Source organism: Botrytis fragariae, assembly GCF_013461495.1.
Source record: "Botrytis fragariae strain BVB16 chromosome Unknown tig00000797, whole genome shotgun sequence".
NCBI classification, from domain to species: Eukaryota; Fungi; Ascomycota; class Leotiomycetes; order Helotiales; family Sclerotiniaceae; genus Botrytis; species Botrytis fragariae.
The window spans coordinates 919,428-938,740 of NW_023501013.1; the positions used below are offsets into that span (position 1 = coordinate 919,428).

General features: G+C 43.5%; 7 protein-coding genes across 7 annotated transcripts; 1 reads left to right on the plus strand and 6 right to left on the minus strand.

The window, feature by feature from the left end:
- Positions 1-1,466: 1,466 nt before the first annotated feature.
- Positions 1,467-2,285, minus strand: Bfra_010658 (putative transcription factor c2h2 protein; the record flags this gene model as incomplete). Its single annotated transcript, XM_037340995.1, has 1 exon — positions 1,467-2,285. One exon carries the CDS (start codon positions 2,283-2,285, stop codon positions 1,467-1,469), a length of 819 nt encoding a protein of 272 aa, XP_037186638.1.
- Positions 2,286-3,369: 1,084 nt separating this feature from the next.
- Positions 3,370-3,700, minus strand: Bfra_010659 (uncharacterized protein; the record flags this gene model as incomplete). Its single annotated transcript, XM_037340996.1, has 2 exons — positions 3,370-3,542; positions 3,655-3,700. The coding sequence occupies 2 exons, from the start codon at positions 3,698-3,700 to the stop codon at positions 3,370-3,372; spliced, it is 219 nt and encodes a 72-aa protein (XP_037186639.1).
- A 1,110-nt stretch (positions 3,701-4,810) lies between these two features.
- Positions 4,811-6,466, minus strand: Bfra_010660 (putative transcription factor c2h2 protein; the record flags this gene model as incomplete). Its single annotated transcript, XM_037340997.1, has 1 exon — positions 4,811-6,466. The coding sequence occupies one exon, from the start codon at positions 6,464-6,466 to the stop codon at positions 4,811-4,813; it is 1,656 nt and encodes a 551-aa protein (XP_037186640.1).
- A 2,255-nt stretch (positions 6,467-8,721) lies between these two features.
- On the minus strand, positions 8,722-9,142 carry Bfra_010661 (uncharacterized protein; the record flags this gene model as incomplete). The annotated part of the gene is made up of 2 exons (XM_037340998.1): positions 8,900-9,142; positions 8,722-8,788 (listed from the first exon to the last, which is right to left on the minus strand). The coding sequence occupies exons 1-2, from the start codon at positions 9,040-9,042 to the stop codon at positions 8,722-8,724; spliced, it is 210 nt and encodes a 69-aa protein (XP_037186641.1). The 5' UTR covers positions 9,043-9,142.
- Positions 9,143-9,673: 531 nt separating this feature from the next.
- Bfra_010662 (uncharacterized protein) lies at positions 9,674-13,284 on the minus strand (the record flags this gene model as incomplete). Its single annotated transcript, XM_037340999.1, has 8 exons — positions 9,674-11,271; positions 11,495-11,621; positions 12,211-12,305; positions 12,414-12,651; positions 12,795-12,884; positions 12,947-13,075; positions 13,150-13,175; positions 13,227-13,284. 8 exons carry the CDS (start codon positions 13,282-13,284, stop codon positions 9,674-9,676), a joined length of 2,361 nt encoding a protein of 786 aa, XP_037186642.1.
- Positions 13,285-13,553: 269 nt separating this feature from the next.
- On the plus strand, positions 13,554-15,113 carry Bfra_010663 (putative pre-mrna splicing factor prp46 protein; the record flags this gene model as incomplete). Its single annotated transcript, XM_037341000.1, has 2 exons — positions 13,554-14,919; positions 15,028-15,113. 2 exons carry the CDS (start codon positions 13,554-13,556, stop codon positions 15,111-15,113), a joined length of 1,452 nt encoding a protein of 483 aa, XP_037186643.1.
- A 358-nt stretch (positions 15,114-15,471) lies between these two features.
- On the minus strand, positions 15,472-18,020 carry Bfra_010664 (putative origin recognition complex subunit 1 protein; the record flags this gene model as incomplete). The annotated part of the gene is made up of 4 exons (XM_037341001.1): positions 15,472-16,205; positions 16,261-16,889; positions 16,940-17,430; positions 17,481-18,020. The coding sequence occupies 4 exons, from the start codon at positions 18,018-18,020 to the stop codon at positions 15,472-15,474; spliced, it is 2,394 nt and encodes a 797-aa protein (XP_037186644.1).
- Positions 18,021-19,313: the final 1,293 nt, after the last annotated feature.

Below are 19,313 nucleotides of genomic sequence, written 5' to 3' on the forward strand. Positions count from 1 at the left end.
AAAAAATTCAAAAAATTCGTGCCTAGCACAAGCACCCAAACGGTGTGAAGCACAGAGATCGTTGACACTACTGCGACACTGATCGCAGCAACTGAAAAATGCCCTATACAGGCATTGTAATCAATGTCAGTGAAGCCAGAGGCAATTCTTTATCCAGCAGCAGCCATCATACTAGACCCTGGCCAGCGCAGGGGGAAGTAACACGCAACTCGGAAATTTTGAACCCTGGCAATTCGTCTGAGAAATTGATATTGAGTTATGCGAAAGAAATCAACTATTTGCACACATTCACCAAATTATGGCGGCTGCGAGAGCTGTGCAAGTGCCCAGAGTGTTGCTGGCGTCAATATTGTAAACTCGAGATGCGGATGAGGTCAATTACTAGCGCGAGTTTTACTTTTTGCACTACATTAGCAGGTGCAATCAGTAGGTCTCGGACCACCAGTTCTCCCAAAATCACCAATCTACATTACCTAAGTATATTCTGAGCGACAACTCAATGAATTAACATGAGTGGCTTATCGGCTTCACAAGGTTTGTACGTGGGCCTATCTAGGTTGTATTGAAGTTTGTGTTGCAGCATGATTCGGACAGATATCTGAAGTTTTGGGGCAGACAAAGTTTGAAGTATACTTGTTTACTCTCATTATTCTGCCAAGACTACAGGTTTGTCCTTTTGTTTCAATGCCAACGACATAGTATCGTCTTCCGTATATAAGTCGATTTTTGTTGTTACGACGTCTCCTGCGTCACCAATCCCAATACACAATTTTCTCCTGTTTGAGGTCTAGAACTGACGCTGTTTACCGATAATATGGAATGTAACATAAACCCACTACCAATATTACCGCAAGAGCTTCTCTTCAGGAACCATATACTGGGTAGGGTCCCATTATATTATTAGTACCGTCGGATACCTTGATTGATCCACTATACATCGTCCACCAGGTCACTGCTCGAAACATCTGCTGATATCCCGAAATCCTGCTAGGGTTTAGTCATCGCCAGAAGCCCTACACAATGGCCTAGCAAACAAGCTTTCTTGGCGGGGCCTGTTAATCTTCACGACATGATGGACATCATCTTGGAGATACATGAGAAGGATTATATATGTAATTGTTTGAGAGAATAACAATGTCCACCGAAATAATTCAACGAGAAATCCAAAAGACCGATATCTAAACATCGTGTACAATTTTGATATGGTCAGCAACAAACACGATTCCCTATAATATAACACAAAAAGCTCATTTCAACACAACCAAAACCGTCGCCAGTGACGAGATCCTCATCAACCATCACGGAATAAAATCCTAGCGCTATGCCACCGGGGCACCTTATATATAGACCCGTAGATATAATTCTAAGATAGAAAATATGATGTCAGCCATGCATCCCTTTATCTGAAAGAAGTCTTCATACCTGTCATTAATCATTTCTCTCATGGCCATCTTTCACAAGAAGTCTCACAAACCATGGCAAGTGCGCATATGTTTCGTCAACGATCCATTTTTTTGGAATCCATTTCCATTTCCTCGACCGCAGTCAAGAACTGGACAGAAATAGGGTCCATGCCACCTGTCGTTATGTTCTTTAAACTTGTCTTTCCTGTTGAACTCTCTCACACGAGCTTGGCATCCTGCAATGTAACAGTAATGTCTTTTGGCTCCCGTTCGATGCTTAGCATCATCATGACGCTCGAGATCTTTGGCCGTTCCGAACATGGCGTCATCAAGCAGGCATTGGTATTGCTTTTCATGTACCCGAAACCAATGACGTCTCCAATCCGAGTATTCTTGGTAGTTATTTTGCTTGTCTAGAGGCTTTGCAAGGCAACTTGCCTGCCGACAGACACCCGGGCTCCAGAAGTTTGAACTCGCATCCGCATCATACGAGGCATTGATTTGCGTAGTAGTTTGATGAGTCGGGAAATGACTGACTGCAAGTTGCTCAAAAGGGATGTCGCTAGCAGGTGCGTACGTGGGTGTGCATATAGGTGTGTAAATGATCTGTTGCTGGTAATGATTCTCCGATTGCCAAATTCCCTGAGGCATGATGCCTGCCGAAATGGTCGGGCGAACAAAGTGCGAAGACTCGGAGTTATGTTGCTGAATTTGGTTATCGAGCTGCAAAACTTCGTCGGTGTACACACATGGATATGGTTGAGATACCGCGAACTCAGGATAGATGGTAGCTTCGGTAATCGTAGGTGTAAAAGTGTCATAGTTTTCAATATACTCTTCATCCTGAGAAGGACTAGTAAATTGGTCGCCGTGATCACCCATTTTGGCTATCTTTAGTCAAGAATTGAGAAACCACCGGATGTTGTCACAGTCATTCAAAGAAAGAATAATTCTAAATACTTCCTTTTAGTTCAACGAAAGACGAGCTATTAAGGCCATTCTATATTCCATAAGGTCCAAGTGGAAGATTTAGGGCATCTTTGGGGTAACCAAAGGGCATAATACCAAGAGGATTAAGCTCTTCGAACATACAGTGTGAGTTGAAGTAAGTTAAGCTCACCGAAAGAAGCAGTGCTTCGTACTTCCAATTAAGATCGTGACTTTGGTATGGGGAATACTTTGGGCAAATAGGGCAGCTTCTGGGGCAATCTACATACCTTGTCTATTGGATTGGAGCATTGCAGAAGCCTCAAAAAGCAAGGCAGATTGTCAGGAAATCGCTCATAACATAGGAGAAAATGTATGATGAGGAACCCTTTTCTAGAAATACTGTGTAATATTGAGATTCTGTCCAAGTCTAGCTACTGAATGGAATACAGATAAGGCAGATAAGCCAACTGGAGTAGGGGAGAGCTTTGCTCCAAATTTTGGCTCTCTAAAACGCTAGAGTAGATAGCCAGCCTTGAGCCTAAAAAGGCTCTGGTTTGAAACACATCGAGCTCAGAAAGAAACGAAAATAAAGGGTTAGTATTGCTTTTTTTTGCAGTTATTTCACCATAAGCAGTCTATATCAGTACCATTCTGACTCGTTTCCCCTGAACTCAACCGACAAGAAATGGAATATTCGAATTCTCCCCACTAAAAGATTTCTGTGTATTGATTAGCCTATGATTCAAAACTCTGGACAAAACAGTAAGTTGCTACTTATACATTAAATTCCGGAAAGGACACACATCTGGATATACGTAGACCCATTCGGATGATCGTTTTTTCAAAAAACACGGACCGAGAGACGGACTGCAATATGTGGTAAGAGATTGTGCAGGAGTTGTATCTGTATCATCTTCGGACAATAGGTATATCTCTTTCCGTTTGTACAGCCCTCAGAGTCTTTTCGGTCCAAGCCATACTTGAGTCAATTAGCTGCCTAGCGCACCAATCAGTATCGTAATCTGGGGACAGACTCTTAGAAATCTGCCGTTTCAGCACTGGCGAGAATCAGAATGACCTGACTTCTAAGGCGAAAGTGTATGTTATGGGTATCTTTGAAGATGCATAAAGCCAAACGAGAGTTGAAGAATACACAAAGACTTGCGGCAAGAACATCTCGCTCCGTGTCAGAGTCAACAATGATTTTCCCTGAAGAAGTGATATTATGTTAGCATCAAGATTCCTTATATATATTTCGAAAAGCCGTATTTTATTGGGCTGGAAAGGCGTAGCAACTCGGTGGATAGAAGCATCTGGATACTCAGTGCTTGAGAAAGAGTCGCCCAACAGGGAGGAACGCAAACCATGGCGGCGATGATGAGTAGTACCGAGGCTAATACGGCTCACCAATAAGCATAGAAACTAGAATATAGCCTACTTCAAGTGTCCTCCAAGGCTCCAACAATTACCAAACGATATAATGATGGCCACATCTGTCGAAACTAGGCCTTTCGCCCTTCTCAGGGCGATCTAGACGAAATGCCCCAAACATTTAGCTCAATTTCTTGGCTCAATTGTGTTCGATAACGACACTTCTCAAAAATGGAGCTTTGCGACATGCAATCAAATAACGTTATCGCGTTAAAACGGGGCATAATCTCTTTCATACATTTCGCCCGGCCAGCCTACAGTCAACGTGCCATTCTTTCCAAAATTTGTTAATATTGCATATGGGGCGTCATACTCCCTGTAATTGCATGAGTGTATCGTTAAAAATTAAAAGTGATTAAGCCTGAAATTCCACCAGAGGCTAGAGAGGGCGCTAGCATGTCCTGAATCCATGTCCTGGTTGATGAGGCTTGGGGCATAAAATACTACGAAAACGATTGAATCTTTGTCCAATGCACTTGTGAAAAGCCGCATGATGGAAACATATAGAAAATCAACTAACATAGGCGTGCTTACACCCCAGTCTAAGGACGCTTTCAGCAAGGCCGGTGAGAGATGGCGCTAATCTTACCGAGTGCTACGGTACGGGATATCAAGTGCTGAATAGGGAGGCTGCGAGCCTTTCGGACTTCTTATCAATATGCGAATTATTTTCACGGGGCTGAAATAGTAGACAGTCGTGCAAGATGATTCGAATTTTGGAGTCACGCACATTCAGTTTTCGTTAAAAGTTGTATGTAGCGAGATAGAGCCAGAGCTGCAGAAATTGAACGCACTTTCAAGTATGTCTCCCTGCTAATACATACAGTAAACGCCTGAAGGTGTATTGTCCCTGGTGTAAGATCATAGCTTCGATACACACAGAATTTTCCCCAGATTAAAAAGTCTATTCATATGCAATTGTACCCTAAGGAAAGCAGGAAACACTTCGAGGAAAAGAAATCTGGAATTCGCAGCTAGGTAGGCAAAGCAGATTGATATACTCATACAGGTTTATATATACACAAAAGGGTCAAAAACTAAGCACCTCAGCCTCGTCTATGCCCTTTTCGACGATGCTTATCAAGTGCATCTTGGTCCTTGAATCCATGATCAAGCCCTCTTACACAGCCTTGATACTGGCATGGGAATGGCCCATGCCATTTATCATGGTGATCTTTGTACTTGTCACTTCTCGTGAACACCTTGGTACTCCGTTGACAAGTCGGGATCTGGCAGTCCCAGTGTTTAGCATTTTCCTTACCAAAATGGTGAACAGAGAGCCGATGACGCTTGGCTTCTGCTTTTGTGCCGTACCTCTTTTCGCTATCTGGACAACCCGGTAAGCCGCAGAGATATTGCTTGTGGTGAGCACGTTTAAAATGGCCTTGCCAGTCTTTGTATCTACTGTACAACTTGGGCTTATTTGTTCGCTTGCATTGACACTGAGGATGCAGACATACGCCTGGAAAGCTTCTCGGGCAGAGTTGATCAATTGCTACAGTACGTACATAATCAATGTCTGAGCTTTTGTTTCGTCTCATATTATGAACTTCTTCTTGAATTTGGACGCCATTTGAGGGAAAAGAAGGTGTTGGTGAACGAGAATCTATGTGATTGGAACCATGTTGTTGATACGCAATTTGAGTAAAAGGTAATTGAGAGGCATGAGAAGGATAAAAGCTCGAAGCGGATATGTTCCCATTCGAAGTATTTGCGTCATTATAGCTTTGAGATTCTTGGCATGAAACGGACATATTCGATGGATGCGACAAATTGTTGGACAGAATAGCCCCGCTCCAATGCGGGCCCAGGACTTCAGGAGATTCTTTCCACAGATCAGTGGGGCGCACAGTCAAAACATCCGATCTGTTTGTACCTGAAGAGGTTGGTGCTATGCCCAAAGGTGCCGCGTTCATGATTGAATAATATGATGCAAGTGCTTGAGGAGGTTGTGCCAGATAATTTTCAGAGCCGTCTTGCCTGAAATAAACGGCAGAGCAAGAACCATAATGATCGTACTTTACAGGTCCACAAGGAGATGAGCTTAGTGAGAAGCTTTGGGTTTTAAATTGACCCACCGTAGAGGCTTTTCGGTTTGAATTGACTTCCGCAATCGAGTTGTTCGCTAACTGCCACTTTTGATAGACTCTGGTGTCGATTCGACCTTCAGAATCACCTTGAAGTGAATCCGTACAAGATTCAAGATCGGAAGGAGGAGGTGTGAAAGATTGGAATTTCGATACTAGATTTGCACCGTCTCCTGAATCGTGAGACCGAAAGGCCGGAGATGCACTGCTTGCCATATCGTTTTGAAAGGAACGAATAGGCAATGAAGTGCGTAAACTTTTATGTAAAGGCCATTCTAGATTTTGTAGAGACCAATAGTCATGAGGCACGTCACCATGAATATAAAAAGGATGCTTGGACTTTGGAGATATATATGTTTCGACTTTTACATCAGAATTGCAACTCTCTTTGTGTCCAACATTGTTGTCATTGTTCTTTGGCAATGGTATTTGAGCCGATGGATGGCTGTAATATTCTTGCGCGAAGTCCATGCCAGTGCCTTCAGTCTTGTATAGGCTACTTGCGTGTCCTAGCTTCGAAAAGTATCCTATAACCTCCTCGCAGTGGGCAATGGTACCGGTGGGATTCGCGGCGGGTAGAGAGCTGATATAATGGAACCTGGATGGAATCGGCATAGGTATTTTGTGATAATTAGACAAGTGATATTTGAAGTAAAAGAACGCGCCTAGGTTCGTTTCTGAATAAGTATAAGAGCTGGACAATCGGGTCGTTATTGGGGAGAAATGTGTGTTTCTAAAGAGCCTGGCAGGAGAGAAAACTCGCACTGGTCCCGTAAAAGCTTGTTGCGATTTGGGAGGGGCTCCTCAGCAATATGTAGTGTTGAGGGGTAGGTGGTGCATCAAGCAGATAAGAAAAGACGACGCCAATGAGACAATTGGAGACTGACCATGTGCGGTACAGATCTTGCGATCATGTTAATCAATGGTATGTCTCCAGGAAACATAAAGCCAGTGAAGCTAATAAGGAGGCGAAGTTTTATGGATTTGAATCCAAAATTCAATGGTTGGCCGACGACATGCCACCTCAAAGGGGTGTTTTGAGGGCATCCAGGCAGAACCATAGTATATTCTGCTCGTTTGTGACACAAGAATAACGACACTGCGCCCCGTACCATCACCACAGCTCACTCATCAAGAATTTGATTCCAAGCCGTACTGAGGAACCGAGATTGCAAATTGGCCCGATAATTGCCAAGGATTCGAAGACCTAGCATATCAAGGAAACGATAGCTTTCAAGGACGATAGCATGGCAAGTTCGAGGACTTCCTATGACGGAATCTTGTCGCGAAACTCTTATTTTCAAATTGCAAGAAGTGTTTCGCAGTCGAAACAAGAGAATAGAGGCTGTGCAATGGTCATATGAAGGTACTAGAGGTCAAAAGAATGAGAAAATAAGGATATGCTGCCTGATACATGCACGGAGTTGCATGTTATCCATATGTATAAGCAATCCTGATCTGCGACTGTAGAATGGATAAATAAAACATAAACATGCGGTGAGCCGGTGAGTAAAATGAGTTGAGAAGGCTGAGAAATTGAAAGTTCATCATCAAAGCGAAATGACTTTCTCAGATATGGGGATCCGAACATAGAGGGGTTATTGTGAATGATTGACACGTAGATAGGTATAGTGCCAAAGGTTGCATATAGCCGGACTACCGATATGCTTGTGCTGGGGTGTTCACCCAAAATGGACGGAGTTCGGCACCGAAAGGGTGGTGGGATCATGGATGATCAAGATACGAAATGATAAATAGTGCGAAGTTCAAGAATCGCTCGCAATCATGAATAAAAGAAGTTACAGTATTGAGGAACAAAGGGAATTCGAATATATACATCTCAAGACTACGCGATCGCCTAGGGCGGATTATGGAACTTTAACTGTTTGTACTCAGATCTTTGAACCGGTGCCGCCCTCGGCTTACTGAGTTAGAAATTGAAGAATAAAAATGCAAGGCGACGGCACACGATGTTATACCATCTTCGGTGCATGAGTCGTAGCAATGCACATGGCGTGTTTGTCAATCTGATTGTTTGACGTTGGTCTCAATAACAGCAAGATGGGATCCAGCCTCCGAACCACTTCGTAACAACTAAGCTACGCCAATGGCTTAGAGAATGTCTGTGAGATTTTCATGGGGAAAAACATCTGTAAAAAAGATGAATGACAATGTGAGGTAGATGATTGCGCAAATGAGAGAATCTCAGGGTTCATTCGCCTTCCCTCATGGTCATCAAGGACAGGACATCCATGCAGGAGTTGACCAGAGACTTTGATCAAAAATCACCCGCTTCTATCCTTTCTCCAATTTTATGGCTTCCTTCTCGATTGCATTACAAGATACGACTTGTTTGGCACGAGTAAAGTCCTAAGCGCAATTGTCCTTTAAAGAAAAGAATAAGCTCCACCAAGACCCGTATCAGGAGTCAAATACCATCCTAGATTATCGCTAACCCTTTTCCATAGAACATCTCGAGTCCTTGGCATTGCAGCCCCGCTAGAGCACTGATGTTTTGAAAAATGATCGCGCTTCCTGCCATCGATAAGGTTGGAGCTCAAGACGTTTGATCACATTTGCGAAAGCTCTTCATTTCGGCTTGATCCAACAATATCTTGCCTCGTAACATCACGGTATTCTAGCGATCATGAGTCCTAAGATGAATTTGCCCTTTGGAATTGTGATGTGTACATCTGAAATTAAAGGGATTTAAGCGCCGATGATATTTCCGTCCTGGTCGATGAAATGGCACGATTTCGAAGTTAGTTCTGTCGTAAAAGCTTGCGAAGTTACTAGAAAAATTATCATCTCTATTCTAGTTGACGCAAAAAAGAAGTTCGGGCACTCACGGAAGAAGGTTCTAGTCCGAATTAGGCATCGATGCATTGTTGTCCACGACGAATTAAAACATTACCAATTCCACAGCCAATCTTCTCTCTGCATGCTCATTATATTTTGTACATTTATTGATACTAAAAGAACCTAGTTTTGTGACAAGATCTCTGATAAGACAGTTTTCATCATATTTATGTCATTTGCCTGACAAACACTTTCCCTAATATTACCATAATCCCCAGGATTCGCTTTCGTTTAGAAGCAACTACACGATAGGTACCTATTCCAGGTGTGATTGCAAATATGTTTGAACCACAGATCAAGATGTGATTGTCCATGTGCAATATAAGGCACATGCAGAAATTTGCTTCAGCAATCAAGATTGCAAGACCACTCGAAGTGGTCTCGAGCGCTGACTGAAACCGCGATTACTACAGATCAAGCCCACCCAAGAGAGAGAAGTCAGATGAAATGAGAGGATATTCAGACAAAATGCCAAATGGAAAGTCATACAGATAGCCCAGTACTATGAAGACGTGAATTGATTATACTTGCCGATGATTCTGCTGATATTATCTTGCAGATGGATGGACGGCGAATTGACCTATTGCAACACGAGAGCCGCTGCTTTCGTCGAAAATTTGTCAAATGACTACGCATGATCTAGGGAGAAAGATTATGTTCAGATTGTTAAAGAGAGATGAGTTTGTGAGAGCTTTCACGCGAGGACTGAGAACTCGGCGGCTTCACTGCATGGAGAAACTACTCGGTCACCCCGGAGAACAATGAGTAGTGTGCCAAATAGACCGAGGGACTGCATGAAATCTTCCGATCTTTGTAAAATTGCAAGATATTATATACCAGTTCAATTGTGTATACATCCCGAATCTTGTCACTATAATACAAATCTGCCCATATATCCACTCTCTTCAGTCAAATAATCAAAATTCTACGACTATCTAGCCTTCTCCAAAATTACCCCCGACGCTAATGTCCCCAATCCCAGTATCCCCTTCTATCACCCATATCACCCCTCTTAATACACCCAGGAGAAACGTGATCTTCCAAACCTCCCCAGGGCCAGATTGCCACGAAACATACCTCATCATAACCACACTTTCCACATTCCAGCCAAGTAGTCCAATCTAATTCATTGATCAATTCTCTGATCAATTGTTTTCCTTCCTCCTCTTTGGCACCCTTTCCATCACTGCCTATTAACTCTCTGACTTTAAACAAAGTACTGCAAATATCACCAGACACCTTGAGAATAGCAGCATGAATGAAATGATCTGCCTCAGTTTTCGGTGTCACCGGCCTTAGATAGTGATTCGCGCATTTCTCAATTGAGGAAGGAATATCAATCTTCTTATAATCTGTATGCGCATCCAACAGCACTTTGATTTCCGATAACAACGCCGCTTCTGACGTCTCATTTTGAACCATAAACTTGAGACGATCAGAATACCTCGTAACAATCATATCCACGACATTTTGCCAGTTGATCGTTTCTCTCTTCTCGTATTCTCCAGATTTGAACAAATCTAGAACATCAGAGCGGATTCTCTTCAAATCACCTGATTCGGAAGGTTCGACTAATCTAGGAAGTTCAGAACGAGAAGGATCGGGGTTAGTAATGTTGAGAGGATAAAAGAAGGCAGAAATCATAGAAGAATAATCGACTTCTACTCTTCCCCCCATGATACCCTGATACCTATACTCCAGGGCCCTCACATATTCAAAATGTCCCACATCATCTTCTCCATTCCCAAACCCACCAGATTTGTCGTCTCTCTGAGAGGCACCTATAAACTCAAGCCCATCTTTGAAACTACAGAGAATAATTTCAAATCCAGCTTCCATGCGAAGAAACCCTTCGATGCCATATTCCTCGCCAATCTTACAAAGATCAGCTGCACGGATCCAATCATTGTTTGGCTCTGTTGATGTGGCAGAAAGATTGCGAATAATGTAATCTGTAGAATCAAGGGTTCCCATGCTGGTTTTTCCGGCGGACATTCCGTCGATGTAGATGAGTTTAGTGAGGGGCTTGGAGGTACGGTAGGTGTGGAGATAGCCATGGCTATCTTCTTCTTTGTCTTCTGAGTCATGGACATCATCCTCATGCTTGGATTTGGGTCTGGGATGACTGTCCATTAGTGCATGCGGAGGAGGACCTCTTCCCGGTCCCCCAGGAGGTTTCCCACCAGGACCTTTCCCTTTACCTGGACCATGATTTCCAGGACCTCCAGGACCTCCAGGACCACGACCTCTTCTTGGACGTGCAAATACTTCCGCATGCTCGATTTCGAAAGCTAACCATTCCATCCCCTCAACCTGCTCGGGTGTGTGGGTTCCATGGTAGAAGAGAGTCCCTTCTGGTACTGTTGCTGGGAAAAAGGACATTCCATTATGTTTTAGAGAAGATCCCCATTGTCGCATTGACGAATGAATTGTGTTAAAAATCTCAGGTGCATTTGCGCGGGCATGTTCTATACTAGGACCATTGGATGTTTGAAGTAACAGTGGTGATTGATCAGGTACTGCACTAGCGCTAACCAATAGGGGCAATAGCGGAGCAAGAACTAGAGACGGTGAAAGCATTCTCGATTTCATATCGGCTACTATCCTTCAAGTCAGGAAGAACAATGACCAAAATGAAGAATAAATTCAGAACCAGAGGAGGACGGACAACACTCAAGTACTTATCATTTCAAGGGCCAAGACAATCAATAACAAGCAATAATAAGTAATAAAAATAAAGTTGCGGGTACGCATACGCAGCTTACGACGACGCGATTCCCAAACTAATTTTTATCTTATCAATCTGATCAGTCAGGGATACAGTGGCGATATGCAACCAATGAGTGAGCGGATTAATAGGGGACTTAAAAGCTTGATCTGCAAGAGTGGGGCACAGTCTATCGGTTCCGAGCTGTCATTCCTTCGTCGGTGTGATTCATCCTCACTCAGCTGTTGGGTACATATGAAGTTGGCCAATGTGTATAAACAGAGAGGCAGCATAGATGAGGACGTTTTACTTGAGTTGAGAAGAAAGAACCAAGTAATACTACATTGCCATTGCCACGTAGACTTTTGATTTGCCCTACAGTCTTCTGTCTACTTCATTTGAGAGGTACGCTCAAGGAAGTGAGTCGTGAAAACGTTCGACTTGCTTGCAAATGAGGAAATGGCACATGAATTGCAGAAGTACATGCTGCGATGAATTAGACTAGACGAACATTTATTTCAAGGAAATGCCAATGTTCAACGCCAAATTCAACCCCGGCACTGCTTGACCAAGGCTCTAAATCTGGAATTCGGATCTAAAATATCTATAGAGGTTAGGTGAGAAGGGGACGAGATGCAATTGGGTTTCATTGTTTTTATCAATCATACTCATTTCCTGCCAGCGGCATGCTATAAATCGATGCCCTCCATCTCGGCCCATTGAACTATATATTTCTTGACCTAAACGTCTTGAGCTTGGTACGGCATAATATGAGGGAATAATGATCACTAACCTGACTGTCAGGGGCAAGGTCCAACGCAAGACAACCATCTACATCCTTCTTGTCTGTTTCCGCACCGGCCTTCAAAAGAGCCACTGCAGTGTCACCTGTGTGTATGTTTTAGTAAGCTGAAAGATTCGTAGCAAAATCATCAAAACCAATCGGGGATATCTCTCAATCTGATATATGAAGGCAAGTGAACAAAATCAACGTACCGTGACCTTCAGCAACAGCATGGTGAAGTGGTGTTTGTCCTGCGACATCCGTAGAATTTAATGGACTTTTATTCTTCAACAATAACTCAACTAATGGGGTGGATCCAATAGCTGCCGCACGATGAATTGCATACTGTCCACGCTTGTCCTTAACTCGACAGGATGCAGGCGGAGTTTGCGATAGTAGAAGTTTGGCTACTGGGAGGTTGTTTTTGGAGGTAGCGAAGTGGAGAGCGGTCTAAATGTTAGTCAGATGGTTGGTTGTAGAGGTGTTCAAAAGAGTTTGAATGACATACTTGGTCGCTGAAATCTAAGAAATGATGGGCATCAGTTGAACAGAATCGCAATGCGGTAAGGGCGAAACATACTCTTGGCATTTACTTCAGCCTCTTTCTTCAATAACAAGTTCACAATATCATCACCTTCTTTAAGGCTGACAGCGATCATAAGAGGTGTCCATCCAGATCCATCCTACAATTTATATCAACAACGTTGCCCATAGCCTGAACAGGGACGATATGGAATATACACACCTGTACATCGGGATCAAAATTCTTCACATTGGAAAGCAATATGACAATGTCCAAGTGTCCATAAGAAACTGCCCAATGAATAGGCAATCTTTCGTCCTCATCTTTCAAAAAAGCGAGTTTTGGGTTGGCCTACAATTTGTGAGTACTACTCATATTTGCATGTAGCCAAGTTTTCCACAGTAGAAAGTCTGGGGATCTCCTACATTGAGAAGGGACTCTACGATAGCAGCTAGATTCTTATTAGTAACAAAGGGTGAGAGGAGAGGAGAGGGTATCGTACTTCTACCATCTCGACAAGCCTGATGAATGGCGTATTTATCTTCTGAAGGCTTTTCCATCTTGTTTCAATGTATTCAATATGATTTTGATGAAAGATTGATTGAAAGAAGAAATATTGTATTAATTTATTTTGGATATCATATGATGGCGTGGAGGAGGAGCCTGGAATACAAAGCGACAGCCAATAAACGACTTAGTGGCTAGTGTGGTGGCCAGTACGGTGGCTTGACGGTCCGTGGCTCACGTTCCTGAAGCTTTATCGCGATAAATTTCCAAATCGCAACTCCTCACACGCGCAACTTATTAACATCAACCACCTCCATTCATTATGGCAACCGCAGTCGCATCACTACCTTCGGACGATCAAATTAAATCTCTAATAAAACAAAATGCCAAACGAACACGTTCTCTTTTCGCAGATACAGAATCAATCCCCGATTCAAAATCTACAGAAACCGCAGATAAATTAGCATTGGTAGGAAGAGTCCACGCCGAATACGATCATGTTCGAGAATTACCAGCTGCCTTGGCTGCAAAACAAGCTGCCGCTGCTGGAAACAGGAGGAAGAAGGCCAAGTTACAAACTACAGATGGGGACTCAGCTGCAGACAATAATACCATGAAGATGATCGAAGGAATCCCATCACGAATTGAGAGTTCTGGAGCTGGAAGTAGCACCAGTCTTATAATCCGAGGCAAAGATGCACCACCTAACGCGAACGGTCCTTCGATATCTACTGCGCAGAGTAATTTGCCATCTAGCAGTTTAGTGCGCAAACAGAATTTCGTCCAAGCAAAACCCGAATGGCATGCTCCATGGAAACTTATGCGCGTGATATCTGGACATTTGGGATGGGTACGTGCTTTGGCTGTTGAGCCCGAGAATCGCTGGTTTGCTTCTGGAGCTGGAGATCGTACAATTAAGATATGGGATTTGGCGACTGGAGGACTGAAACTTACATTGACGGGACACATATCGACTGTGAGAGGATTGGCAGTTAGTCCTCGACATCCATATTTGTTTAGTTGTGGAGAGGACAAGATGGTTAAGTGTTGGGATTTGGAAACCAACAAAGTGATTCGACATTATCATGGACATTTGAGTGGTGTTTATACTTTGGCTTTACACCCTACTCTGGATGTACTGGTTACGGGAGGAAGAGATGGTGTAGCACGAGTATGGGATATGAGGACCAGGAGTAACATTCACGTATTATCTGGACATAAAGGCACAGTATCAGATCTGAAGTGCCAAGAAGCCGATCCACAAGTCATCACTTCCTCCCTTGATTCCACAGTCCGCCTATGGGATTTAGCTGCTGGAAAAAGTATGGGAGCCCTTACCCACCACAAAAAAGGTGTTCGCGCACTCGCCATCCATCCCAAAGAATTCACATTTGCAAGTGGCAGTGCAGGAAGCATCAAACAATGGAAATGTCCCGAGGGAGCCTTTATGCAAAACTTCGATGGACAAAATGCTATTATCAATACACTCAGCGTTAACGAAGACAACGTATTGTTCTCCGGAGGAGACAATGGATCGATGGCGTTTTGGGATTGGAAAACGGGTCATAGATATCAAGCGCTGGATTCTATCGCCCAACCGGGTTCTTTGGATGCGGAGGCAGGAATTTTCACGAGTTTATTCGATAAGACGGGGTTGAGATTGATCACGGGAGAGGCGGATAAAACTAGTATGTGCCTCTATTTCCTTTCCTTCCTCTCTTCTTACATCTTACCCTCAGCACCCTTTACACCCCCTTTCATATGGAATGAATGCTAACCACCCCTTTCACCAATAGTAAAAGTATGGAAACAAGACGAGCTCGCAACCCCCGAATCCCACCCCCTCGAATGGAAACCAGAGCTTGGACGACGAAAATTCTAAATACACATATGTACAATATGAAAATGTAAAAAGGCATCGGAAAGGTATTTGGGCGAAAGCTAGATGAGACTAGGCAGTTTAGCTGGGGGCGTGTTTGGCGTTTTATGAAATGGCGTGCGTAGTGGTTTAGATACTTATTGCATACATATACCATTGCTACATGAATGATACCCATTTTTGGGGAATTTCCATCTTGAGATTATTGCTTCTTTCTTGTCATTACTATGCTATGCTGATTTGTTGTGTGTGATAGCGCTGGGTATCAATTTAACCGTCTTTCTATCTATCTACATATCCCAATCCAATCTATCTTAACACATTTTCCTTTCCAAAACTCTCGCTACTCCTACCCTTGCCCCTATCCCACGAACCCCAACCCCCTAATCTCCGGATCATCCTTAAAAGCAACCTTGACATCTTCTTCTCCAATCCCCAACCGAACCTTGCCCATCCTCTCCGCCTTTCTCACTTCTATTCCTATAACCCCCGCCTCCATTAATTCCATTGCCGCCTCGCCCATTCCCTGAACTCTTGCTCCTTTTCCAGCTTGTTTGCCTCTGATTCTGTCTCCATTATTAACGCTTCCAGCCGCCCCAGTACCCGTGAGCAAAACCCCCACTACACTGCCCCCTGTATCCAGCTTCGCCATCCTCCTACACTCATCGACCACCTCTCCCACAAGACACTCCCCTGTCCCCGCCCTCCTCAATCTCAATACCAACGCAGCCAAGAACATCTTTGTCGCCAATGGTAATGCCCTCAAATATTGCTGTAATGGACTCGTCGTCGCTTCATTGATAGCTTTCTTGACCGTCGCTATGCTAACCACACCTTTCCCCCTCTTTTCTTCTTTGCCTGGTGTTTTAGAAGGTGTATCCGGAGTGGAGAGTGATTCCGATTCGGCGATTTCGACGGCACGACGACAAATATCAAGGGCGCGACGAGCATCGCCGGATACGGAGGCGACTTTGCGAGAAGCGAATTGGATTGCGTCGGGGTGGATTAGGTGGGCGGGAACGTCGGTTAGACGGGAAGTTATGATTGTTTGGAGTTGCTCGTGGGTATAGCCGGGGAAGGTTATACGGGTTAGACCTAGAATTTAATGTCAGCTGCAGTTGAACGAAGATGGAAGGACAGTTCGACGTACCGAGACGTGAAGAGATTTTGTTGGAAAGGGTACGCTCGGGTAAATCCATGGTATTGGCCACAGCGAGTACGATCAGTTTGGAATGCCTCAGACCAGGCCAATTGAAAAAATTATACATGACGCTTTGGTTCTTCGTTACTAGTTGGTCTAATTCGTCCATCAAAACAACGCATGGCTCTCTTCTCGGGGATGGTTTGCTGAATTCCCTCTCCAATAAATCCAATGCGTGACTTGGACTCACACGGTCTCCTTTTAGAGCTTCCCATAACAATGCATATGATTGATGTGGATCTGTAACTTTCATTCCGTTGATCTCGACGAAAATGAAAGGATCTAATTCATCGGCTGAAACAGATGCATTAAGCTGTGCAACAACTTCTCGTACCGTTGCAGTTTTTCCTGTTCCCGGAGTTCCAGAGATATATATACATGAGCCAGTACCATCTGTAATAGCAGCTGCAAGATGTGTATATACCGATGAGAATTCTTCTTCACGACAGGGAAGGGTATCAGGAACGGATGAAACGTGAAGTCGTGATCGAGCTGTTTGAAATGGAGAAGCATTAACTGATGGTGAGAGCATACGCATTCCCAGGGGCGTGAATTCTAGAGGCTTCTTAACGACAATCCTACAAATACTGTCAGCTGGGAATGCTTTTGACCAATTGTTATGACGAACCGTTTGTGACTGGGGGTAAGTAGCTTGGAGGGTGTGCGTGGTTTTCGAGGGGTTATAGCTTTGGTAGTCTTTTGCCTTTTTCTCGGTGTTGCTAAGATTTCCTCATCTACTTCATAATCATCATCATGCTCAGATGCCACGCTTGCGTCATCATCATCATCAAGCTTCTTCTTCTTCTTCTTGGGAATAGGAAGGGCAGGCTTCTTTCTCTTATTACTTGGTACGCTATTTTCGATCTTCTCGATCAATTGTTCAACACTTTCCTCTGTATTATGGTATACATCATCCCACACGAATTCAGCTGTATATGTGACAGATTTGCTGTGTAATCCTCGGCGACATATAAACGTTTTCCCATTTTCTTTTCGATTTCTAGGTATTTTCCCTGTTGGGAATTTGACTTTGAATGCTTCTTCGGATAGGATCGTAGCTACGCCATTGATGGTCGCCAGTGAAATTGTATCGAGATCAGAAGATATGTAGAGCTCATTCTATAGTTGTTAGCCGCAAGAAGCAAGATGCAAGCACTGGATCTACTTACTTCTAGAAAATCAGATCGCTTCTTCGATTTATTGTGAATATCATTTGGGCTACAGAACCACCAGATATTGGCTTTCATTATATCATGGTATGATTCGGCATTCTCGTCATAGCCCTCATCTTCTTCAAATCCTGAGATAATTCCAACCCAATTTGTATTCGAAGTATCATTATTTATTAAAACACAATCTGCAATCCTGCAGACCGTCTTTCCAGCCCTGGCACCGACAATCCTCCTAGCTCCTGTACCTTTCGAGAGTCGACGCGTTCTCTTAGCTGATGAACTTTCGCCTCCTTTAGCATTGTTCTGCGAGGGCGAAGCAGTTTCTTCGGAATTCTCGTCGTCGTATATCCATTGCCATTCAGCCTCTTCGTCCGAGTCCTCGTCTTCATCCGAATCCTCCCTCACCGTGCGACCAGCTACCAAACGTTTTCTAGCATTCTCGGCTTTCTTTAATCGTGTTTTTGCATCTGTAGGTAAAATTGCCTTTGAAGGAGGAAGGATTGCTTTCGGCAGAGGTAGTATTGGAGTTGGCGACATCTTAAATATTGGTATCCTTCATCGGATTAGCAAAAATATGGCATGTGTTGTTGATTGACCTTTTTGAGTTTAGGTAATGTAATGTAAAGCTTGAACATTTCATTCCATGTTTTATTTAACCTTGTACCTGAAATTAGTGGAGTGCGGGGAAAGCTTACTACATCCCTACGGTATTGATTGATGGCTTTTCAGGGGTCACATCTCATCAAGTCCAACATCATCAGTTCTTGAGAAATAACGACACAACAGACAGACCAGCGATTGGTGGGCGACGTAAGTATTCCATCAAAGTCCTGACTAGGTAGGAAATGAATGTCATCTTCCAGCACATCGGCCTCGCTACCAACACGTGTGCCTTTTTGATATCTGTGAACTGATAATTCATATATGTAAGAACTACTGCGGAATGCCCAATGCATACCTACTAAACGTGTAACTCAAAGACCTTGAAGTTCTTGATCTTTTCTTTCTCATCTCGAGAACAGAGGCAGAGAGAGTCATCTCAAGGGCGACAAACAATATGAATGGTCCATATCACATGTAACCAGGAATCAACCTCTAGCTCAGATGCGGCCGATCTCCCGTGTTCCTCCGACGCTAAGCTAACAACAATTTCCTCTTGAGTTTACATTCGTTTCGAAGAACCTGCTTCCCACAATCCTTACTATTTTGCTATTTTTGAACGCATCTTTTCCACATTGTATAATAATGTATCAACATTTGAGGCCTCAAAAATATGTCCCATCATTCAAAGATTCTTCTTTATATGACCGCTTACAATGACTTTTCTTTTCCAAAGAAAGATGTCCTCCTGGACTCTGGTTTCTTTTGGCTGTGACAAGCCACGGAGGAGAACTTTCTCTCCCGACAATTGCTAAGTAAGTCCTCAACCTTTTCAATCCTGGGATTCATAGCAACAATATCTGGGTATCCTACATGAAACCCATCGACTAACGAGAGATATAGGTAAGAGAGCAAATACTTTTGTTGTAGGTTCTTGCACAATTCCTTTCGGTCACATTCGAACATTGCACAAAGAGATCAGCAAACATGCATCTCTGTACTCAATTTACCAAGCCAGACTACCTGGCAGGTAACAAACATACCGTCAATCATCAAACTTTCATATCTTGTGGACTGCATATGCATGCTTGAAGTCAAAGTATACAAATTGAATTCGTATGTGTGGACTTGGACCAAAGTCAAACACAATGATTGGTTTAAAGAAGATACCCTTTGCCAGATGTCTCAGGACTTCTCTTTCATGCATGTGGCCTCAGTGATTCACGCTAA